The 25,653-nt window shown below is 40.6% G+C and overlaps 2 protein-coding genes across 3 annotated transcripts in view; one reads left to right on the top strand and one right to left on the bottom strand.

The window, feature by feature from the left end:
- The window catches only part of CCDC106 (coiled-coil domain containing 106), a 74,286-nt gene that overhangs the window by 35,908 nt on the left and 12,725 nt on the right, over positions 1-25,653 (bottom strand). The window lies entirely within an intron of this gene.
- ZNF784 (zinc finger protein 784) lies at positions 4,347-22,366 on the top strand. Of its 2 annotated transcripts, XM_058181744.1 has the most exons (4): positions 4,347-4,477; positions 4,848-4,975; positions 16,204-16,369; positions 18,251-22,366. In XM_058181744.1, exon 4 carries the CDS (start codon positions 18,274-18,276, stop codon positions 20,251-20,253), a length of 1,980 nt encoding a protein of 659 aa, XP_058037727.1. In that variant the 5' UTR covers positions 4,347-4,477; positions 4,848-4,975; positions 16,204-16,369; positions 18,251-18,273; the 3' UTR covers positions 20,254-22,366. The 2 variants fall into 2 exon arrangements, with proteins under 2 accessions (XP_058037727.1, XP_058037728.1); XM_058181745.1 differs by lacking the exons at positions 4,347-4,477; positions 4,848-4,975 and adding an exon at positions 12,058-14,761.

The raw sequence follows: 25,653 nt of genomic DNA, 5'->3' as shown, positions 1-25,653 counted from the left end.
TGCCTTTATTATCTATGACCCAAAGGCCTGTTTCTCAGATAGACTGACATTGCATGCCTATTTAACAATGCATCTATAGAACTGGTATTGAAATCTACCACTTGCTAAGCCTGGAGATAGACCTCCCTTTCTATATATTGCTCAATATCCAAATAGTCTGGTGGAAAACTAAGGCCTTCCTATCCATTCTAGAGTTTGCATCAAGAGTCCAACTGGTGTGGGAAGAGATGCCAAACTGGGCAGCTATGAGGATACTTTTTTTTTCTACATAGGATTTCAAAGAGAATGGAGGTTTTGTCCAAGTGAATGATAGAAGCTGGGGGAAATGTCAACTAAATTTCATTGTTCCTGGAAAACAAGGATTTGGATTTCCCTTGATGATAATGTGAAAGTACAAAAAAATGAGTGGAGGTGTGCTTCCCTTACAGTTCCTTGGGTGTTGAAATTAGGTGAAATTAGGAAGAATTGGAATGATGTTTCCTTATTGAGCCTCCCCCCAGCATTCCTTTCAAAATTCACTGCTTTAAAACCTCTTCACTTCTTTTACAAGCATAAAAACCCAGTGTGGGAGCAGGGGCAGCAAAGGATAAAATATGGGGTATTCCTTTACTGTCAGATTTTAGCACTCTCTTACATTGAAACCCTCAATTGTTTTCCAGTGAAAATTGGTATTTCAGAATCCCTTCCCAAAGGTTTTTACTTCAGGCTTCAGATAGTTTAGTAAGGTAGTCCCCAACTTACAATCGCAATTGAGCCCAAAATTTCTGTTGTTAAGTGAGACATTTGTTAATTAAGTGAGAGTTTTGCCCCATTTTATGACTTTTCTTGCCACAGTTGTTAAGTGAATCACTGCAGTTGGTAAGTTAATAACCTGGTTGTTAAGTAAATCTGGCTTTCCCACTGATTTTGTTTGTCAAAAAGTCGCAAAAGGTGACCACATGACCCTGGGATTCAGCAAGTCATAAATATGAACCAGTTGCCAAGCATCTAAATTTTGATCACATGATCATGGGGATGCTGAAGACGTCATAACAGTGAAAAATGGTCATAAGTCACATTTTTCAGTGCTTTTGTAACTGAATGGTCACTACAGGTGAAACTCAAAAAATTAGAATATTGTGCAAAAGTTCATTTATTTCAGTAATGCAACTTAAAAGGTGAAACTAATATATGAGATAGACTCATTACATGCAAAGCGAGATAGTTCACACCTTGATTTGTCATAATTTTGAAGATTATGGCTTACAGCTCATGAAAACCCCAAATTCACAATCTCAAAAAATTAGAATATTGTGAAAAGGTTCAATATTCTAGGCTCAAAGTGTCCCACTCTAATCAGCTAATTAAGCCATAACACCTGCAAAAGGTTCCTGAGCCTTTAAATGGTCTCCCAGTCTGGTTCAGTAGGAATCACAATCATGAGAAAGACTGCTGACCTGACAGTTGTGCAGAAAACCATCACTGACACCCTCCATGAGGAGGGAAAGCCTCAAAAGGTAATAGCAAAAGAAGCTGGATGTTCCCAAAGTGCTGTATCAAAGCATGTTAATAGAAAGTCATGTGGAAAGGAAAAGTGTGGAAGAAATAGGTGCACAAGCAACAGGGATGACCGCAACCTGGAGAGGATTGTCAGGAAAAGGCCATTCAAAAGTGTTGGGGACTTTCACAAGGAGTGGACTGAGGCTGGAGTCAGTGCATCAAGAGCCACCACACACAGACGGATCCTGGACATGGGCTTCAAATGTCGTATTCCTCTTGTCAAGCCGCTCCTGAACAACAAACAACTTCAGAAGCGTCCTATCTGGTCTGTTGCTCAGTGGTCCAAAGTCCTCTTTTCTGATGAGAGCAACTTTTGCATCTCATTTGGAAACCAAGGACCCAGAGTCTGGAGGAAGAATGGAGAGGCACACGCTGCAAGATGCTTGAAGTCCAGAGTGAAGTTTCCACAGTCTGTGTTGATTTGGGGAGCCATGTCACCTGCTGGTGTTGGTCCATTGTGCTTCATTAAGTCCAGGATCAACGCAGCTGTCTACTAGGAGATTTTGGAACACCTCATGCTTCCTTCCACAGATGAGCTTTATGGGGACGCTGATTTACCTAGGACTTGGCACCTGCCCACACTGCCAAAAGTATCAAAACCTGGTTCAATGCCCATGGGATTACTGTGCTTGATTGGCCAGCAAACTCGCCTGACCTGAACCCCATAGAGAATCTATGGGGCATTGCCAAGAGAAAGATGACAGACATGAGACCGAACAATGCAGAAGAGCTGAAGGCCGCTATTGAAGCATCCTGGTCTTCCATAACCCTCAGCAGTGCCACAGGCTGATAGCATCCATGCCATGCCGCATTGAGGCAGTAATTGATGCAAAAGGGGCCCAAACCAAGTACTGAGTACATATGCATGCTTATACTTTCCAGAGGTCCAATATTGTTCTATGTACAATCCTTGTTTTATTAATTTCATGTAATATTCTAATTTTTGAGATTGTAAATTTGGGGTTTTCATGAACTGTCAGCCATAATAATCAAAATTATGACAAATCAAGGCGTGAACTATCTCACTTTGCATGTAATGAGTCTACCTCATATATTAGTTTCAGCTTTTAAGTTGCATTACTGAAATAAATGAATTTTTGCATGATATTCTAATTTTTTGAGGTTCACCTGTAAAGGAATTGTTAAGTTGCGGACTACCTATACTTTGTTCCTTTGTCAAGTCTAGTCCATTTTTTTAAAAACTGAAATTAGGTAGTGCCATTTTAACCCAGCTTTGCAGATAATTTTGGGCCAAAACTGGTAAAGTCTTGAGTTTACCTCTGAATTAGTGTTTCCAATCTCAGTATACTGGCTGGGAAATCCCATACATTTTCATTTGCTGACATTGAGAAACATTGCTGTAATTCCAGGATAATAGCAAAAAAACCCTTCCACTTGAGCTCAACCACCATATGTGGATTGTAAGGGTGACCACAATACTGCAGCAAAGAATATTTATACTGTCATGTAATGGTTGACTATACTACTGCAGTCCCGATAGGGCAGTTTTAAGATTGCTTTTGGAGAAATATGTGATGCTGTGGTTTCCTACAATATTTTCACAAGTTTTAGGGTCTGTTTCCTTGGTAGTATGATGGGTGTGATGTGAGGCTGGGGGGAATAAGCAGGACTGACTGCTATGCAGACATGTGTTGCAAAGTGTCAGATGGTCTGGTATGTAGTCAGGGAGATGCTATGTCCACATTTCCTCTATTTAGTGTTGTATATTTGACTTTTTGTCTGTTTTTGCTCTCTCTTTTTAATTAAAAACAATTCTCTGGGGTTCTGGTTCATTTTCTTGTGCTGTTCAAATAAAGTCATGCTGTGTTATCTCTGTTGTTGATCTGTTGCCTAGAAGTGAGCCTTTTGGGTGTGGATGGGCAGGAAAAAAACCCATAGAATTATGGGTTTGGAAGGGACATTGGAGGACTCCTCAAGCAGGAGACCTTTTGCCATTTCAGTTGTCCAATCTCTTCTTGAAATCCTCCAGCAATGGAGCACCCACAACTTTAGGAGACAAGACCTTCCCCTGATTAACTGTGCTCACTGTCAGGAAATTTCTCCTTAGTTCCCAGGTTGAATCTCTCTTTAATGAGCTTCACCTTTTACCTTTTTGTTCTTCCTTCAGGTGCTTTGGAGAATAAGTTGATCCCCTCTTCTCTGTGACAGCCCATCAAGGACTACAAGACAGCTGTCATGTCACCCTTAGTCCTTCTCTTTGTTAGGCTAGACATCTGTAGTTTCTGCAACTGTTCATCATACTGTTTAACCTCATCCTTAGCATCCTTACAGTTGCTCCAGAATAAGCCATAAAGCATCTTTGTTGCTCTTCTCTGTACTCTTTCTAGGTTCTCAGCATCCTTTTTCGTATTGTGGTGAATAGAACTGGACACAGAATTCCAAGTGTGGCCTCATTAGTGTAGTATAAAGTGAAACTTCACAAGATCTTGATACTATCCCTCTGTTGACTGAGCCCAGGACTGCATTCTTTGGCAAGTGCAGTATATTGCTGGCTCATTACAGTTGAACTAGATGCTCAAGTATTATTCTATACTTGGGTTGTTGGTTTTTCTGCCTGAGTGTAGTAGGATCTTTCACTACTGAATTCCATTTTGTTGGATAGGGCCCAATGTTCAAGTTTATCAAGATCCTTCTGAATCTTGAATCTATCTTCCAAAGTGTTAGCACTTCCCCCCAGCTTCGTGTTGTCTACAAATTTGATGAATTCCCCTATTCCTTCACTCCTTCACAGGGGTGTCAAGCTGCCAGCCTGTGGGCCAGATGTGTCACACATAGGCCATGTCCACCCAGTTCCGCGAATGGGAAAAACGTCCTGAAACATCATGAGACAGTAATATGACGCTGTGAGTTTGACATCAGTAATCTAAATTATTTATGAAGATGTTGAAGAGTACTGGATCTAAGACAGAACCTTAAGGTACCTCACTGCATATCCCCCCCCCCCATGTAGATGTACGGGTAATTCCATTGACTCAGTGCAGTTGGTCAGCCAATTGCGTATCCATCTGATACTGGGGCTATCTATCACACATTGTTCTATCTTACCAAGAAGTAGATGGTGGTCTACTTTTTCAAATGCCTTACTATACGTCAAGTAAAAAAGGGCTTTCTTAACTATCCTGGAAAAACATTGACAAATCAACCAACTTGTGAAAGAAAATATTTAGCACTCTAAACCAGCAGAGTTGCTTATGTTACAGAAATATCTCAGTTGTAGGAGGATGCTGTAAGTGCTTATAAAACGATAAAAATCTTTTCAACATTTCATCATTTTCCAACGATCCAAGATGGTGCTCCAGGAGGGGATGGTGGTTCATGAAAACTGGCATGTCTTGAAGATCAGAGCATTCACACATTAAGAGTCTGGAGGAGGTTATAGTGAACCATCATGACTACAGCGAAGGTCAAGGAACAGGTGAGTAGATTGATTGCTTGAATGTCTCTGGATAAGGAGAGGAAGGAGATTGCCCAAATGTGCTCTGGCTGGCTGCTCCCCACAAGCAGACCATAGGATGGTTTTCTGCAGGATTGTGTATGGAAGATGATAGGGTTAGTCATCTTGATCAAACTATGATGAAGATTTTCAGAGGAAATCATGTTTGCAAACACATGTTGCCTTTAATCCTGAACCAAGGAACCAAGTCTGCCTTTAATCCTGGACCAAGGAAAACTTTAAGCGTAAGAATTTAAGAGTCTGAAATAAACAACAAAAAAGAAAATAAAAGTTTAATCTTAGAAAGTTATAAACAGGCTAAGGAGCCAGACAAAATTGGAATATTGAAACTTTTACAATAAGGTTTTAGAATTATTTATAAAATATGAACAGTGGCTTGTGGGAAATAGATCCTGTTTTGCTTTTTGCAAGACACAAACAATAGATTTCAAGAACTGAACATTAGAAAGAACTAAAGATTTTAGGTAAAGGAAATAAAACAGGCCTGCCAAGTTGGTTACAATAATAAAAATACTGAGTGGAGCCTACCAGAAGTGGTTGCCTCCGCTTCATTGATGGCGGTCGTTTTTAGTCCGCTAACCCCGTGAGTCCGTAGAGCCGCCAGGACAGCGTAAATCTGCTGTCCAGCGGCTTGAAAATCTCTCCCTCAGGCGAAGAGAGAGAGATGAGCATTCGGGCTGAAGTTGAGCCCCCTGGAGAAGCCCCAGAAAAGTTTCTGGAGGCTTGAGGGGAGCACTCCTTCTAAAGCCTGAAAGAAGCTCCGGACCAGGAGGGCATCTGCCTTTTGGCAGAAAAAAACGTAGCGTCCAATCTCTGCGGCAGAAATGGATTTGTGATGGATTGTAACGTGGATAGAGCAGAAACTGGAGTTCTAGCATTTGTTTGCAAGAAGACTGTAAGCCCCTAATAAAGGACACATTTGTTGCGAAGATAGGAGAGAAGAAAGCAAATGGCGTTTTGTGGAATGCAAGCAAATGGTGATTTGTGTATTGGAAACGAAAGTTAAGGAAATGCTTATTAACAGCCAGTGTGGAGTCAGGAGGTATACAAGAAGATACTGACTAAATGGAAGAAATGAGAATTTTATGATTTATATTTTTTCTTCTTTGGGATTATAGTGATTTAGAAGAAAAGCCTTTTGAATCTTTTCTTTTTAACCCTTTTTTGTCCTTTTTTTTTTGTTACTGGGTAGGTTATATATTTTAAAAATGGCTTTTAAGCAAATAGTACCAAAAGCCACTGAAAATTTTGAAACTTCTTCAGTTCAGATATGAAAATTAAAATAAGATATTAAAGAGGAATTAAGGAATTTTTTACAGGAGTTTCTGGAGGCTCATCTTTCAGAAATAGATCAAAAATTTGATGAAATAGAGAAAGAGATGTTGGATTTTAAGGAAGTGGTGGAAGAGCAGAAGGGGGAAATGAAAATGGTAAAGGATACAATTTCGCAAATATTAAGGTCTTGTATTCAGATGGAGGATAGTTTGGAAGAACTTAATAAAGTTAATTTAGAGTTGCAAAGGAAAATAGAGGAAATTCAAAAGAATCAAAATAACTGGAACTTAAATAATAAGATAGAAGATATACAGGCTAAGGTAGATAGGGCAGATGAAGAAAGAGTAATATTACAATATAGATTACTGGAATATGCTATAAGGATGAGGGGGTTGAAGGAAGGTAGAAAGGAAAATTTAAAAGAGATTTTTACGCAAGCTTTTGCTCAGATAAAGGGTGTGGAGCCAGAAGACTTTGAGATTAATATTGAAAGAATTTATCGTGTTAATTCTTGGTGGGCAAGACAAAATAGATTACCGAGGGATGTGGTTATTTATTTTACAACTAAAAAGGTTAGGTATGAAATCTTGCAAGCTTTCTATAAAAATAAATTTCAAATATTGGGACAAGATATAAAAATGATGAAGGAAATTCCTTCCAAAATGCTAAGAAAGAGAAGAGAATTTGTTTTTTTAGTGGATGAGTTTAAGAAACATCAGATATATTTTAGATGGGAAGTTCCAATGGGTTTGTCAGTGAATTTTAAAGGTAGAAAGTATTTTCTTAGTACAATTATGAAAGCAAGAAATTTTTACATTAATGTTTTAAAGAGTGGGAATCCTTTGTTGTTAGATGCTAAGTTATCTGGTCTGGAGATGATGGAAAATAGAATAGGAGAGGGGAGGAATGTTTAAGATGCGAATATGATGATTATGGTTGATTTTTAGAATTGATTTGTTTAGGATATAAATTATAAGATTTTTGTTATTTGTTATTTGTAAGGTATAAACCTATGGGATGATACTATTTAATTTTGTAGGATGGAAAGTAAAGTTTATGAATTTAGATAATGTTGTGGATGTAATGATATTAATTGTTTATTGTCATATTTTGGATGTAATTTAAATGATTATTTGTTTTAATTGATATGCCTTGGATATAAGTTTATAGATAGCAAAAGTTATAAAGTTAAGTTGGAAATCATACCTGAGAGACTTTATTTGTAATGATATTTGATTGATGGAGTAATATTGGAAGACTGGACAGTAAACGCTATGACAATTGAAGAAATATATATGTGATGAAAATTTGAGTTCAAGAAGATAGACTGTAATTTAAGAAATGGTCTTATGAAATTTGAAGAAATATACAAGTGGAGAAAATTTGAATTTGAGAAGATGGACTAATTTTAAAAATGGACTGTAAGAAGAAGTAATCTATGAAGGGAAGATTGTACTTGTATTGTTCTTTTTTTTCTATTCATAACATAACATAACATAACATCAGAGTTGGAAGGGACCTTGGAGGCCTTCTAGTCCAACCCCCTGCCCAGGCAGGAAACCCTATACCATCTCAGTCAGATGGTTATCCAACATTTTCTTAAAAATTTCCAGTGTTGGAGCATTCACAACTTCTGAAGGCAAGTCGTTCCACTTATTAATTGTTCTAACTGTCAGGAAATTTCTCCTTAGTTCTAAGTTGCTTCTTTCTTTGACCAGTTTCCACCCATTGCTTCTTGTTCTACCCTCAGGTGCTTTGGTGAACAGCCTGACTCCCTCTTCTTTGTGGCAGCCCCTAAGATATCGGAACACAGCTATCATGTCTCCCCTAGTCCTTCTTTTTGTTAAACTAGACATACCCAGTTCCTGCAACCCTTCTTCATATGTTTTATCCTCCAGTCCCCTAATCATCTTTGTTGCTCTTCTCTGCACTCTTTCTAGAGTCTCAACATCTTTTTTACATCGTGGCGACCAAAACTGGATGCAATATTCCAAGTGTGGCCTTACCAAGGCATTATAAAGTGGCACTAACACTTCACGTGATCTTGATTCTATCCCTCTGTTTATGCAGCCCAGAACTGTGTTGGCTTTTTTAACAGCTGCTGCACACTGCTGGCTCATATCTAAATGGTTATCCACTATTCTTTCTTATCTCTTTATTTTTATTGTAAGGGGATTTAAAGTTTTAGAGAGGGGTGGGAGTTTATGTATATTTAGTATATCTTAGCTTGTGATTGTTGGTTATAATACCAGGTATTTGCTCTGAAAAGTTGGGGGGGGGGAGGAAGGGGAAATGATACATGGATTGGTTATCAATGTACAGTAATGATTGAAGATATGAAATTAAAATTTGAAATGAAATTGGGGCTGCTCGACTGCCATTTCAGAAGGAAAGGGAGAGTGGAGTAGAAGGAGGGAAGAAAGTAGGTAGGAAAGAAGTGAGAAGAGGAGAGGAATAAGAAGGTTAGAAAGGGTGGAAAAGGGAGGAGTGGAGAAGGAGGAAAGGAAGTAGTAAAGTGAAGGAGATGTAGGAAGGGGAAAGTAGTAGAAGGTAGAGGGAGGTTGTGAAGAAAGGAAGTGGCAGTCGGGCAGGCCCGAATCAGCAACAAATAAAAATTAATGATTAATGATGGATAACAGATTGTACATAAATATGATGTTGGAAAATCAAAATAAAAAACTTTTTGATAAAAAATAAAAATAAAAATACTGAAGGAGACTTTGAAGAATGGGATCAGTATCCACTATATCAATAATGCAGTAATTATGTCTGGTTCTATGGATAGACTATATCCAAAAGATGTTACTGAAGAAGTGTCAGATGTAAACTAAATGTTATATGACAAGATAGAGATGATATTGAAAGTAGATAATTGTTTAGAAAAGGGAGTTTCATTGAATCTACAAAAGAAACAGACTGGTTTTTAAATTTTAAAATGCAAATGATAAACCAAGAGAATGACCTGGATAATTTTTTCCTACTGTAATTACAGAAGGAGCGTCTTAAAACCTTTGAAGAACTTTATGGAGAAAAAAAAAAGAAATTAAATTAAATCCTGCAACAATATTTGAGTGATTAAGTCTGTTAGAAGTAAAAGGAAAGAGTATAAAGGTTTATTTGATCAAGGTTAAAATAAGATATGTTACTTAGGGCTACCTTTTCTGGACTTTCCGCTGACTGAAAAGATGATGTTTTATGGATTTGTTTAAAGATAAGTGATGGGATATGAGATAAAGAGATAAATATCTGTAACATTCCATTCTTTGATTGCTTCAGCAACCATGTTGTTGTTGAAGCACATCAGATTAACACCGATTTTTAGTTTGAGAGTAAAGAAGCAATTTTTAAAATTGGGACAATTAAGAATAACTTCGTTCTTCATGTGTCATGAAGATGTGGCCAAACATAATATCATGTTATGTTTGCACTGCAGCTAGAAGTGAGATTTATCTAGTTTATTCTACCGTAGATAGGCTACCAAACTGCATAGATTAAATTATCTGTATCCTTTCTTTGCCATTAAGTAATTTTGATTTTTGCATCTCATATATGGTTACCCTACTCTGCACAATTAACTTTGTTGAAGGTGCAGGAAAAGAGGTGAAGGGAACATACATACTAAAATACTAGAATTAGGAGAAAACTTGCTAAATGATATTTGATGTCTTGGTCTCTTGTTTGTATGACTGTACATGGTAAATATCTGTTTCCCATAACACTGACATATTGTGCCCTTTTGTGGTTAGAACATAAATATGCCATCATGGATGGTTATTGAGGTCACACTGACTAAATTCCTGAATTGTTACTGATACCTCATCCCACCAATGACAGTCTCTGGAAATTGTCAGAGTCCATCATTTGATCTCTCCCCACCCCACTCTGGCTGAGGTGTATGTCATCCTCCAGGAAATCAAGTGGTAATTAAGAAGACAAATGGAAAAGATAACACCACAGAAAGAAGTCAGATTACATTCACTGACCCTTACTATTGTGTGACCCGATGTAAATCCAGAAGTTAGCTTACATTCACTGACTTATACTATGGGAACATGCAAACCAGATTCCAGAATACGCAGATGCCAGAGTTGAGGATTTATGAGGATTTATGACAAAAAGGACAAATATAAAAAGTGGAAAGAGGGGCAAATAACTAAGGCAGAATATCAGCAAATAGCCCGAGCCTGTAAAGATGAAGTGAGGAAAGCTAAGGCTCACAATGAACAAAGGCTAGCGACAAAAGTAAAAAATAACAAAAAAAGCTTCTTCCAACATGTTAAAAACAAGAAAAAAGTCAAGGAAACAATTGGCCCATTGCTGGGAGAAAGTGGCAAGAAGATGACAAGCAACAGGGAGAAAGCAGATCTACTTAACTCATTTTTTGCATCTGTCTTTACACAAAAGGAAAAAACAATCCAACCTATCAAAAACAGCACTACAAAAAACAGATTAGAAACGCAAGTTAAAATAGGGAAGAAAATGGTAAGTGAACACCTGTCTACCCTAGACGAGTTCAAATCACCAGGACCGGATGGATTACATCCCAAGGTTCTGAAGGAACTGGCAGACGTGATCTCAGAACCACTGAACTATATCTTTCAAAGATCCTGGAGCACAGGAGCTGCCAGAGGACTGGAAAAGAGCTGATGTAGTTCCCATCTTCAAAAAGGAAAAACAGATCCAGGAAACTACAGACCTATCAGTCTGACCTCAATACCGGGAAGATTCTGGAAAAGATAATCAACAACGAATCACCGAACACCTAGAAGCAAACAAAGTAATAACCAAAAGCCAACATGGGTTTGTCAAAAACAGATCATGCCAGACTAATCTTATCGCATTCTTTGACAAAATGACAAAATTAGTAGACCAGAGGAATGCTGTTGATATAATTTACTTGGACTTCAGTAAAGCATTTGATAAAGTAGACCATAACCTACTACTAGATAAAGTAGAAAAATGTGGGTTAGACAGCACCACCACCAGATGGATTCGTAACTGGCTGACCAACCGCACTCAACGTGTAGTCCTCAACGGAACTACATCCACATGGAGGGAAGTATGCAGTGGAGTACCCCAAGGCTCTGTTTTAGGCCCAGTACTCTTCAACATCTTCATCAATGACTTGGACGAGGGGATAGATGGGGAACTCATCAAATTTGCAGATGACACCAAGCTGGCAGGAATAGCCAACACTCCAGAAGATAGGCTCAAGTTACAGAAAGATCTTGACAGACTTGAACATTGGGCGCTATCTAACAAAATGAAATTCAACAGTGAAAAAAGTAAGGTTCTACATTTAGGCCAAAAAAAACAAAATGCACCAGTACCTTGCTCAATAGTAGTACCTGTGAGAGGGATCTTGGAGTCCTAGTGGATAACCATCTAGATATGAGCCAGCAGTGTGCAGCAGCTGTTAAAAAAGCCAACACAGTTCTGGGCTGCATAAACAGAGGGATAGAATCAAGATCACGTGAAGTGCTAGTACCACTTTATAATGCCTTGGTAAGGCCACACTTGGAATATTGCATCCAGTTTTGGTCGCCACGATGTAAAAAAGATGTTGAGACTCTAGAAAGAGTGCAGAGAAGAGCAACAAAGATGATTAGGGGACTGGAGGATAAAACATATGAAGAACGGTTGCAGGAACTGGGCATGTCTAGTTTAACAAAAAGAAGGACTAGGGGAGACATGATAGCTGTGTTCCAATATCTCAGGGGCTGCCACAAAGAAGAGGGAGTCGGGCTGTTCTCCAAAGCACCTGAGGGTAGAACAAGAAGCAATGGGTGGAAACTGATCAAAGAAAGAAGCAACTTAGAACTAAGGAGAAATTTCCTGACAGTTAGAACAATTAATAAGTGGAACGACTTGCCTTCAGAAGTTGTGAATGCTCCAACACTGGAAATTTTTAAGAAAATGTTGGATAACCATCTGACTGAGATGGTGTAGGGTTTCCTGCCTGGGCAGGGGGTTGGACTAGAAGGCCTCCAAGGTCCCTTCCAACTCTGATGTTATATATGTTATATATGTTATATGTTGTGTATAAGAGAACATGGCTTTCTGTCATGAGTCCGTAGTTCTTCCTTGCATGTATGTATGCACCATTATGTGTTTGGAACAGCTAACCATTTAAGCTTGATCAAGATTAAATGCTACTTTACTCAAGCCTCTGTTTAAGTCTCTTGATTGGCAGTTATGAGCTTAGACATATTAATAAATGGACTTTACATTTGGCGCCCAGACGTGGGGCTCGAAGGCTTTTCTTCGAAATGGCTACATTTAGCCCCCCACAATTCTGAACTCCATTGAAGTTCAGCAGGCCTTCAAAACGGTGGGCAGGAAAAACTGGCATGGGCCATAGACAATGTCAGAGCACTCCCAGTACCTTTGAACTGGTGATATTGGACTGGCCGGATGCCAGCAGATCCTGATTCCAGCAGGACCTGAATGCCCCATTGAGGCTTGAACCGGGAAGATTGTACTCTCCTAGGTGAGTAGAAAATTTTTTGGGGGGGGAGGTAAGAGGGGAGTGTTGCTTTGTGTGTGCGTGAATGAGAGGAGGGAAATTCCTACTAGAGGTTTGCCCTCCAAGTGAGTGCGGAGATCCAATTTGCGGTTCTGATTATTCACAAGAATATCAGCCAGAGCGGATCGCTTTGAAAGGCGGGTGACTGTTGGAATAAAAGTCTGCAGTGAAAGGGTCGTTCTGGTCAAAACTCTGAGCTTGAAAGGGGAGCCCAAGAAATCCTTTTGAAAAAAGGAGAGTTTGTCAGTTCCGAGCCTAGGAAGTGCCCGAGAAAGCCCCTCACTGGACAAAAGCCCTTACTAAAAAGAGGGAGGGTTTTACTCAAAACCCCCTGACCGAAGAAGCCCGAGAAAGTCTCAAGGGAAGAGACGGGTCTTTGGCCAAGAACTTCGAGCTGTCCCCGGCCCGAGAGTGAGGCAGACCCCGAGCTTGAGTCAGGTAAAATCCCTTACAAAAAAATATATATACAAAAAATATAAAAATTAAAAATAAAATGGGCAACCATACTGGTAGCCTTTTTGGAAGAAGTAACCTCTTTGGAAGAGTAGAACTGTGTTTCCCTCTAACTGTGTATTTAGTGATTGGGACACTTTACAGATGATTTTAGACCTATCGTAGCAATCAAAGTTGCTTTTAAATCCATCTGGCCAACCTACTAGCGTGGGAGCTTGGCTTCCAGAAGGCAGCTTTGATTTAGATTTTATCAACAAATTTGCTGATTTTTTGGCTACCATCAGATGAACTGAAGAGGAATCCTTTGTTGGTTTCCTTTTCAACCTCCTCTGTCAGCCAGAGATTCAGGGAGCGTGTGGGCTCACTCCAATATCCTCTCCTAAAATTTGCCCCTTGTCACTTTCAGAAAAAGAAACAAACTAGCCAAAGTGACTGAGGAGGAAGGAAAGTTTCCCCCACACCATAATACGATGCAAATGCTATGCCTGGCTTAAGTGCCTACAGCAGCACTCCAATTCCTTTCAATTGGAATTCCCACCTTGCAGGGAGTGCCCTCATCCTCCAGAGAACTAGGGATTTTGTCCTGCAAGGATTAAACCTGGGTGTCCCAAAAGAAAAAAAAAACAGTAAACTTCCACTGCGTTCATCAGATCCTTCAAAATCCCCCCACCCCTTTTTCTGAATCATTTGAAGGATTGGTTCTGCAAAGTTTACTGACCTCAATTCTGATGATGTTTTGCTGAAAATAGCTTTCGTGGGTCAAAGCACCCCCGACATAAGAAAGAAATTGCAAAACTACAACCCCCCCCCCCCACTGCAGAGAAACCTAAGAAAGGAGAATGCAAAAGCAAGCAGCTCTTTTAGCAGCTGCTTCCTGGAATCCCCAAAGAAGAGGAAGGGGAACTTCAGTTAACCCTGGAGTACCTCCATCCATAGAGATCAATGTTGTCTTCAATTTGCCCATTGGAGGAGATAATGCCCTTTGAACAACAATTTCCCAGTTCAGTCACTGGGCGGGGAGGCTTCAGGCCAGAAACCCCAAAACCCTAGCTCCTTCACCCCTCACATCAGCCCAGACCCCTGAATTTAATCCTGAATTTTATTGATGGGGCTCTAGAGGGCAAATTGCTTCCCTCAGACTCTCTGATGGAGATAAAAGTAAGGAACAGATCTCACTCTTTTTAAGTAACACAAGCTACTTTTAGGGACCATCACTCAAGCGTTCCTTTCTAAATATTGCCACAATGTTTTGGGAAAATGTTTTGGGAAAGGATTCCCTAGCAAAGCTGGGAGCAATTGTAAAATGCACTCAACAGGGAGTCCCCGTTAAAATTCCCCCAGGAGTTTTATCTGTTTCCTGGAAAAGTGACTGATCCTTAATAGCCCTGACTCTAACAAGATAAACGCCCACAACATCCCAGGGCAGAAACATTCTACTGCTTAAAGAGGTGGATGCTGTTATGTGTGGTAAGAAGACCCAGGATCAATTTGGGGTGAGTTCTGTTAAAATTCTTGGGTATGCATGTAGAATTGAATGGGATTGAATTGATTGTGATTTGTATGGCCAGCTTGCAAATTACTTAAACTTCTCAGCTTGGAACTGTGGGAAACTGGGAGCCCACAATCACATTCATAATTTTTTTTAGAATAGAATAGGTGATGAAAACGAGAAGATTAATAGTAGTGTAGATTTAATAAATAGTTTGACATTGTTGAGGGAAATAAGTTTAGCAGAGTGATGGCTTTCCTTCATGGAAAAAACTGTTCTTGGGTCTAGTTGTTCTGATGTGCAATTGCCTATCCACTGGAATAAAGCAATTTCTTTTTTATATATACACTGCCCACCCTGTGTACCTGTTTATAAGGAAGTAGACCAGAGAAAGATTGCTGGTCTCCAGAGTTCAGGTATAAGGCTGATCACCTGGGCAGAAGCTGGAATGTATGCTCATAGGAACGCTCCCATTTATATGCTGAATAGAATAAGGTTATTCACCATGATGGCATGCATACCATCATATTAATTCAAAAGGGAGGAATGAAGGGAACATACATACTAAAATACTAGAATTAGGAGAAAACTTGCTAAATGATATTTGATGTCTTGGTCTCTTGTTTGTATAACTGTACATGGTAAATATCTGTTTCCCATAACACTGACATATATATATTGTGCCCTTTTGTGGTTAGAACATAAATATGCCATCATGGATGGTTATTGAGGTCACACTGACTAAATTCCTGAATTGTTACTGATACCTTATCCCACCAATGACAGTCTCTGGAAATTGTCAGAGTCCATCATTTGATCTCTCCCCACCCCACTCTGGCTGAGAACGTGTATGTCATCCTCCAGGAAATCAAGTGGTAATTAAGAAGACAAATGGAAAAGATAACACCATAGAAAGAAGTCAGATTACATTCACTGACCCTCACTATTGTGTGACTATTTACACTATTGTGTAAATCCAGAAGTTAGTTTACATTCACTGACTTATACTATGGGAACATGCAAACCAGATTCCAGAATACGCAGATGCCAGAGTTGAGGATTTATGACTTTTTGTGTATAAGAGAACATGGCTTTCTGTCATGAGTCCGTAGTTCTTCCTTGCATGTATGTATTTGGATTACAAGATTAAATGCTACTTTACTCAAGCCTCTGTTTAAGTCTCTTGATTGGCAGTTATGAGCTTAGACATATTAATAAATGGACTTTACAGAGGTATCTAAAGCAGGGATGTTCAAACTTGGGAACTTTTAAGACTTGTGGACTCTAACTCCCATATGTATATATATATGATTGATTCTCGCGATTTTACACGAGTGTCTTGGGTGCCCGGGGACGACTGGGATTTGCGTTTTTGACGGCCGGCGAAAATAAAGGGGACCGACTCTGCCATTCCCTTTAATCTCTTTTTTCCGGTTTCATTTAAAGGGGATGCGCACGCATGGGAAGAGAACAGCAGCCCCAGAGAAGAGAAGAGAAGCGGGGCGGGGGCAGCTTTCTCCAACCGCTTGTTCGCTGAGCGAAGGAAGCTGAAAGTTGCGAAGGGCCCGAGGGCAAAAATCTTCGTGTGAAAGTGAATGGAGAACAGGTACAGGTGAGAATCCATCCTAGAAGCGGCCACGCAGCCACCGGACAGGCTCCGGTGTTCTGCCCAGGGATAAGTAGTAACTTCCATGCCCCTGGGGGGGACAAAGAATCCAAAGTGAATTGAGGAGGGTGGGGGTGGCAGCAGTGAATCCAGCTTGTAGTAAAGGGGGAGTGGGGAGGGGAACTCCCTGGCTTCTGGCATCGGGCACACAGCCAGACAAGCTTCGCGGTAGCTTCACTCGCGCAAAGCTTCACCAGCTCCGGACTATTGTTCTCTGCGCCCTCCGATTTCAGAACCGAAGATAGCGGATTTCGGGGTGGGGAGGACAGCGCCGCTTATGTCCCTGGCAACCGGCCTCGAACGCCTGGTTTCTGTACACGTAAAGGCGGGTTTGGGAGAGGGGAGCAAAGGGAAGTGGGCCGACACGGGTTCTTCGGGAAGGAGGAGGAGACAGTTTCGATTCCTCGATTTCCTGGCGTTCTTGGGAAGGTTAGGGACAGGATCTGCTGCTAAGCAGGGTGAGGCGCTGTAATGATGGGTTTAGGGAACTGCCTGGGAGGTGATAGGAGTTGTAATCCAATCCATTGGGATGGGACTATAGATTTCAAATGGCCTTCCCTGAGTAAGGGAGGAAATCTCAGCCAGTTTAGGTAGCAACTGGAGGTAACTGGACGTTCAAAAGCTGGTCTAGTTAAAAACAGAATCTGCTCTCCAGTACGGTTATTTATTCAGCATATGACATATCATACATGGACCAGCAATATAAATTAAAATATCCAGTAGGGCTTTCAGAGGTTCTCCTGCTGGTCCGTTTTTCTGGGTTGGCAGAGAGGGAGGCTTTGTACCTCATCCTGCTTAAACCTCTTAGAACTGGGGCACAAGGAAGACCCATAGATCAGCTCATGAGTCAGAACTGTAGCCTGCTGGCTGAGGATGATAGGAATTGTAGTGCTGAGGCCAGCTGGTTTAAGGGAAGCCTAGCAGGGATTCTCAATAGATTTCTTGGTTGATGTGTGAGATATTTTTTTTTTGCATTCATTCTGCTCAGAGCAGTGGGGTTCACGCATCGCATAAGCTTTAATTTGATTTATTTGGTTTTGGCATCGGCCTAAATGTATCAGCCAAGCCAATGGTGGAACCCAGTTTATGACTGTGCAGAAATCCAAAAAAGAATTTAATTCCTGGCAACATATAGAACACCAGGCCCCAAATTCATCTGGTGCTTTTGCTCATTATTGCTGACTTTAGTTGCAAACATATGTTCTAGTAGCTGTTGATTTCTCCAAAGGTTAGTTTTTTTCTAAAAAGGTCAGGGGAAAAATGCCCTTGGGTTACATTTGACTCCTGGAAATAAATGGACACAACCCCACACAATCGTGCAGTTTCCTGGCAAGTGTAGACGTTACTTGCCATTGTCTTCTTCCAATGTGCTAACCTACAGCTCTGCAGTTCCTGGGTGCCCCCCTCCAAATATTAACCACAATTAGGTCATTTTAACATCTGAACCTGTACAAAGGCGGCAGGGTGCCGTCATTGCTTGGGCAAGATGTTTAGCTGAGATTCATTATTTTGTTACATTGATATGTGGATCTTCAGGTATTAGGTGCCATCGAGATATTTTGGGTTCCTGGCAACCACAGGGATCTTCTCCATAGATCTCCTCTGGCCTAGTTGAATGAGTACAAAAGCATGCATATGAATGAGTGGGGAAATCACCTAGTTTCTTGCCAAATCAGCTTTTTCTTACTCCAACACTCCCCCCCCCCTAAAATCAGGAAACCAGCCACTAAACTAGGCCCCTATTTTTCCTGTGAGCCCTGGCTTCCATTCCATTTGTTCCTGCTTGGTTCTTGCAATTTATACATATCTCCTTTCTGCCTCTTTCAGGGACAGATGCTGGGGATTAGCCAATGGAGATCCAGCTAGTAACAGTGAAGGAAGAGATTGGATCAGTTCTGCCCTCTGTATGTCCCCTGTGCCAGGAAGACCTGCCAAGCCTTGCTGGGCCCCATGAGCAAATCCCCCAGTGCCAGGGGTGCAGAAATCTCCTTTTAGAGCCTCAGAGCTGGTTGTCCAGCAGTATTGAGGCTTTGGTGCTTCCCACTGAGAGGCCTTACAGCTGCTCTTTTTGCCCCAAACGCTTCAAGAGGGCTTCAGACCGACGTGATCACGAACGGGTGCATACGGGTGAAAGGCCGTATGAATGTGGCATCTGTGGCAAGCGCTTCACTCAGAGCTCAGTACTGTCTGGCCACATGCGCATTCACACCGGCGAACGGCCTTTCCACTGCAGCGTCTGCTTTAAATCTTTCAACAACGGCTCCAACTTCCGCAAGCACCAACGCATTCACGGCCCATCGTCTGGGTACAGTGAAGGGACAGTTGGTGGGAAGGACTGTGATTCTTTGTCTGAAAAGAAACCAGAGCAAATGGAAGAAGGAAAGGGTGGCAGAAATCTAAGCCCTATCCTTTTGTCAAAGCAAGACGGCTGTCAGCCCATCAAAGAGTTAAGAGAAGATAAGAACAAGGCTGATCAAAACCTCCAAGGAAGGCAAAGTTGCTTTTATAGCACTAGGCTAAGCCAAGAGGACTACTGCACTAGCAGCCAAAGACAACCCAGTGGTAGCAGGGATACATTCAAGAGAATGGGACTGCAACAGGATGATGCCAGTCTTGGTATTAATCTTGCTAAAAGGCAGGGCAGCCGAGATGGTCTTCAGGCAGATGCTCTGAAGCAGGCAACTGATAGCAATGGGCATGCTGGGGAACTGGGTGGAAACAACTATTGCAGCTACAGCCAAGAAGCCCTTCCCAATGACCACAGCTTCAAACAACTGCCAGAGGCAAGCGCTAAAAATCTCACAGAAGGCTCAAGGCAGAACAGAGCAGGGGGAAGCCACATTCAGGAAGAACAGAAGCAACTGGTCGACAGCTGCCCTGGTAAGTTACAGCTAGAGAGCGGCAGCAGCTGTGGGGAAGTCTTCTTGCCAGTTGGGGACAACAGGGGCTCTGCTCACAAGCCGAATCAAGAGAGCTCTGAGAGGGGCTTCGGGGTAAGGAGGTCAAATGGCCTCAGAGGGGGAAGTGGAGGTACAGAGATGAGGCAGAACGGTAGAGGGGAATGCAATGCGGGGGGACTCGATGAAAGCAAAAATTTAATTTCAGAGCCAGAAGAAAGCAATAGCCAGGGAGCTTCTCTCAGTGGCCTTAGAGAAAGAGAGCTGACCCAGGAGAGTAGGGACTTTCAAATATGTGCCCCAGAAAAGTTGAATGTTCTCAAAGTAGAACCGCCTATTTGGCCCAAAGATGGCATAGCCTGGGAAGATCTTGCCTCAGAAATGGATGACTCTGAAGGCTCTTCTCCCAGTCTGAAGGCTGCAATATCACCTCAGCAATTGGAGAATCTTGATCCATGTCCCATATCTTGCAATGCTTGTGGGCCTCAGAGATGCCACTCATTGCAGGATCAGCTTGGAAACATTGCTCAGCATAGGGAAGGTAAGGAGAGGCCCACCCCTTGTTTTTTTTCCCCAGCTCGTGAGCCCTCCGATGGACACGCACCGTCTATGCTTGAATCCAAGCCGTTTCTCTGCTTTGCCTGCCCCAAACAGTTCCGTCGGGCCACAGACCTGAAAGAGCATCTGCGAGTGCACACGGGCGAAAGGCCCTTTGGCTGCAGCGTCTGTGGCAAGCGGTTCACGCAGAGCTCAGCCTTAACCACTCACCGGAGACTGCACACTGGAGAGAAGCCCTTTGAATGTGCGGTCTGTTGCCGCCGTTTCAATAACTCCTCTAACTTTGCCAAGCATCGTCGAATACATGAGCCGGACAGCGTGGGGCATAGGAATAAAGCAGTGGGAAAAGAGCTCTGGAAGGTAAAACCACATTGATTTTGTTTTTCAGCAGGAATTCCTACACTGAAAGGTAGAATGAAAAACCAAGGGTGAAATGTGCTATTACAATACCGAATGCTGATTTTTAGTAAATAATTTTCGAGACAATTCAGTGCCTCCAGATGTTTGAAAACTCCGTGTCTATGAACACCAGCCAGCATGTTCATAATGGTCAATTGTGCCCCAAATCATTGAAAAGCGCTACGTTGTTAGCTGGGACCTGGCATTTCATAGGCAGGTCAGTTGTACCCCGCTTTTCTTGACTTACTGCTTGATAACAGCAAACCAGACACCGGAGACTGCAATCAAATTCCAATTTCTGATTCCAGATTGTGAATAATCATAGAAACTTAAAATGTAAAGGCAGGAAGGAATACACAGTTCTATAATGCATTTAGGTCATCCCGTCCTGGGTTCAATATCAGGCTTGAATTGAGTCATAGGGATCAGAACAGTTCCAGTTAGTTTGACATCATCTAGAAATCGATCAAGACAAATTCCTTGTGTGTCCAATCACACTTGGCCAATAAAATTCTATTCTATTCTATTCTATCAAAATCATGTTTTGGCACTACAGGTAGTTCTCCACTTAACAACCACAATTTCTGTTCAGTGAGTTGTACCCGAAGTTTGCCACAGTTAAGCAAATCACTACAGTTGTTAAGGGAATCTTGTGATTTTAGACAAGTCTGACATCCTCCATCTATTTGTTGGAAGCCATCTGGGAAGATCGCAAATGGTGATCGCATGATCATTGGGCACTGAGACCATCATAAATACATGCCCGTTTCCAAGTGGCTGAGTTTTGATCACGTGACCATAGGGTTGTTTGCAATGGTCATAAAGTGAGTACTGGTGGTAGATCACTTTTTCTGTGCTGTTGTAGCTTCGAATGGTTGCTAAACAAATAGTTGTAAGTGGAGGACTACCTGTTTATGAAACCCAAGCCAATGAACAGAAACCTGAAAGTTTGTACTAATGCCTGTTGCAGTTTCTAAAGCGGGGCACAAAATGGAAAGCAGACCTGGTTAGATTTGGAGACTGCCTATGTCCTTCTTGCTAGCTCAATGGACTGTGTGCTCAACCAGTGTGGGTAACACAAGATGCTGTGCAAACTCACCCAACCTGGTTAAGTTAGTATATCATGGTTTTGTTAACCAAAAGCTAGCATGCTATATGAACAGAGCCATGTTTTGGTCAGGTGTCTGCACTTTCCTCTTAATGAGAAAAAAATGGTACCTACAAATTTAAAGTACAGTACCTGGGAAATGAATAGTTTGTGTTGAATTTCTAAACTTACTGGCCTGGGCACAAGTCCCATGGAATTAAACTGGCCTTAATTCTGACTTCAACATTTTATGTTGGCATGGAATATAATTTTGCAATACATGTAGCTGTTACTGTATTTTCAATTAGGTATAAAATTATTTTAAAAATATATGCTGCAAAAGATTTAAGTAAATAAATTTTTCTTACATTATGCCAATGAAGTAAACACTGTGTGTGTGTGTGTGTTTGTACATGCATAGAGAGTCTCTTGGCAAATATCCAAAGCCAAAATATTTTTTTGACATTTTACTTTGTACTTTTAAGAGCCATGGTGGTACAGTGGTTAGTACTGCAGGCTACTTCTACTGACTGCCGGCTGCCTGCAATTTGGCAGTTCAAATCTCACCAGGCTCAAGATTGACTCAGCCTTCCATCCTTCTGAGGTTGGTAAAAATGAGGACCCAGATTGTAGAGCACTACTTAGAGAGAGCTATAAAGCAATGTGAAGCTGTATATAAGTCTAAGTGCTATTGCTATTGTAAATCCAAGCATGTAAAAAAAAACTAGTTCATATTAACACAATTGATTTACATATAAATCTGATTGAAAATTCTATATAAAAAGAACTGAATGATCTTTAAAAAAATTAAATTGCTATGTTGATACCCAACATATTTCCAACTCAAATTCTCTTTGTTAATTTAGATATTTTTTTGTTAATTGAAGTGAAACAGCCCTTTCCCATTTTTAAAAGAATTTTATAAAGCTCTATAAACTTAAGATAAAATTATTTCTCAATTCTGCATTTTCTCACTGTTCTTACATTTCAAAATGTCCATGGTGGATTTTCAACTACTTTCCACATGAATTACAAAACGACACTGGACAATGTCCATACTATTCTACTAGTCTCATGATGTAAAATATATCCAGAAACCCCATTTCAATCAGTACCCTCAAATTTTTCCGCAAGACTTCATCTCATCTCATTTTATTAATTTACAAGAATAGATGAGCATACATAAATGTTTCTAAACACTTTCTTTGCAGTAGGAACCTGATTTGTCTAATTTAAGAATAAGGTGATGTAAGAGATTTATTCTCTGTGGTGTCTGAAGCTCCTCCCACCTGCAGAAGAGGTTTTGAGGAAATGAAAGGATGTTCTGATTTGATGGAGAAAACAAGCCAAATGTCGAAGAACAATAAAAGCCCTTTTTCTCTGCAATAGAGAAGATATATTTGTACCAGGATCACCTTGATCTATCTGGCTGAGTAAATGCAGCTTGCTTTTGTTTTTTTACACAGGATAACAATGATTCAAAAGCATCTGCCATTGCTTGCTTTACTTTTCTTTTCTTCATTAGTTTGAGCATTATAAACCTAGTTATTCTGTGCTAATTCTAACAGTATACTCACATTGTTTGAAGAAATGTCCTCTTAACATCAGCTTGTAACACAACCTGGCTTAGCACAAACAGTATCTAAATTCTTTTTTTTTTAATGTTTGTTTAGTCTGTACATTGTAAATCAGACACTTTTAAAATGATTGCTTGGCTTAAAACACAAAATACACTCCCATTCCCCCACCCGACTGAGAAAGACACGCTGTACAGTTCCCAAGGGGTACAATGAGGGAAGAAGGGAGAGGTTATTATTTTAGGTCCATCAGCCATGTGGAGAAGAATGGGGTTCTATACATATTTTAGTACACATTATCATAGGGACATAAACCTTGGCATTATTAAAAGAACTACGCTTCCTGCACTCTGGCCAACGGGAAAAGGAGGGGAGGTTATTAAAAAGAAGTATTTATATAGAAATGTATTTATATATCTGTATTAATATAAAAAGTTATTAGCTAACATGATTGCAATGGGTTGGGTCCTATCAGTGGCATATTCTTCATTCTGAATTTGCAATTGTCACTAGTTTGGGGATATTCAAGTCCATCTCCATCTATGGGATGAGAAAGGAGAATAAAGGACAATAGTACCAGTCAGAGAATTATAGAATCCATGTTCCTCAAAGAATAGGAGGGTTGAAGAAGGTCTGAGGAGATGGCTGTGTATCAGGTGGCATCTCAAAAAGCAAAATTGGGTCTGATGCCAGCAAAAGATGGAATATCTTCCCTGCCCTCTGCTTCATAGTTCCAGGATGAAGCAAACAAAGCCAAGTGGACGGTGTAGGATATCCAGCATCCTAGTGATGTACATTCAGGATTTACAATCCATCCAAGAACATACGGAAGGCAGAACAGTAAGTGGAAAAGATGGTTGATCATTCTTGATTACATACTCCAAACCAACTGGTTCTTCAAAAGAACCCAATTTCCCAACCACAATTAAAAGCCGGACTACTTCATCTCACCATTCCCTTAACTCTTCCCACACAACTCTGTCCATGAAATATTGCCTTCTAGCCCCTTACTCTGAACTTTACTAGTCCTCATACCTTCTAGATCAGCAGTTCTCAACCTTTTCTTCACCACGGACCTCCTTTAAATACATTTTGTGGATACTAACCATGGCCATAGACCTCCAAGACTTAACGCAAGATTTAAAATCATAACATTTCTTCAAGCCTTCACAGATCCACTGTGATGACATCATGGGCCCATAGGGATCTGTGGACCATAGGTTGAGAACTACTATTCTAGATAAACTGGAGATTCTATGTATTTTGTCACTAATACATTTTTGAAGTGCCTGAATTGCACTTGCTAACAAATCCAACAGAGAAAAAATTTGGACAAATCAAATGGTTCCTAGGATGAGGAAAGGATGCAAATAATCCTGACAGTAACAGTGATCAGATATGTCCCTAATAACAAACACTCTGCCCATCCACCTTTTAAGTATTTAGTTTGCTAGAAAAATTGAAAAGGCAGCTATTTTGCAATCTCAGCTTCTTCTCTTTGTCAACTATAAATTGAAAGAGTAAACATATTCCCACTTTTGCCATTTTTCAAACATTCAGATTGTAAGTACATGAATTGTAAGAATTAGTTACGGTCCACTAATTCCTTTTAAGTGAGATCATAAAAATAAACATACTTGGATGGCTGTCCTGTCTTCTGACTAGGAAATGGGCCACCATTCTGAATTAAGAAGCAAGACCTAGACAAATACGTTTACACCAATTCTGTGACTGAAGCAAGCATTCCATAGGCATACACAATCATAAAATTAGTGTCCTATATTCTAGGCCTGCCATTTTTAAGCAATTCTTTAGAAATACTGTGTCTCTGAGAAAAAAGCATAAATTTAGTGATTTTGGGAACACAGTATGTTCTTTGATCAACTTGTTTCGCCATTTTATATTCCATTGTCCATTTGGGAAGCTATTATGAAGCCAGTTAACATGAGCATCATCTATTGATTAGTCATGGTGAACTCATTTCCCACCCCCCAGATGAAGGGATGGGTGAGATTAACCAATAACAGCATTTCCTGTAAGAACAAGTTCCCAGTTTGGGGAGTTGTCAAGGAGGCTTCTAAATTGTACACAATTTAGAAATACTTAGTCCAGGAAAGCAGGGACAGTACATATGAGAAGAAAACTAATACAGATAGTCCTTGACTTACAACAGTTCATTTAGTGATCGTTCGAAGTTACAACAGCACTGAAAAAAGGGACATGACCATTTTTCACACTTACAACCATTGCAACATCCCCATCGTCACGTGAACAAAATTCAGATGCTTGGGAACTGACTCACATTTGTGACGGTTGCAGTGTCCCAGGATCATGGGATCACCTTTTGTGACTTCCTGCAACGGGGAAGCCAGATTCACTTAACAACCATGTTACTAACATCTGCAGTGATTCATTTAACATCTGTTTCAAGAAAGGTCATAAAATGGAATAAAACTCACTTAACAAATGTCTCAGCAACAGAAATGTTGGGCTCAATTGTGTTCGTGAGTCGAGGACTACCTGTATTAAAATTCAGTTCTATTTGCAAATTATGAAGTCAGGGAAGAAAAATTCTAAATGGGGAAAACGATTTCTGTAAAAGACAGGCTGAGGTATAGCCACCCCAATTCACTCAATATCAGTGATAAATTCAGATCTTTTAACAATTTAGTAAGAAGATAAAACAAAAAAGGAACATCCAGTTGCAAACAC

This window comes from Ahaetulla prasina, chromosome 4 (genome assembly GCF_028640845.1).
Source record: "Ahaetulla prasina isolate Xishuangbanna chromosome 4, ASM2864084v1, whole genome shotgun sequence".
Classification (NCBI taxonomy): Eukaryota; Metazoa; Chordata; class Lepidosauria; order Squamata; family Colubridae; genus Ahaetulla; species Ahaetulla prasina.
The sequence above is the reverse complement of the archived record's forward strand: the minus strand, read 5'-3'. Positions and strand labels throughout refer to the sequence as shown.

Excerpts from the sequence above, each read along its gene's own strand:
- ZNF784 (XM_058181744.1), top strand. The coding sequence starts at position 18,274 with ATGGAGATCCAGCTAGTAACAGTGAAGGAAGAGATTGGATCAGTTCTG.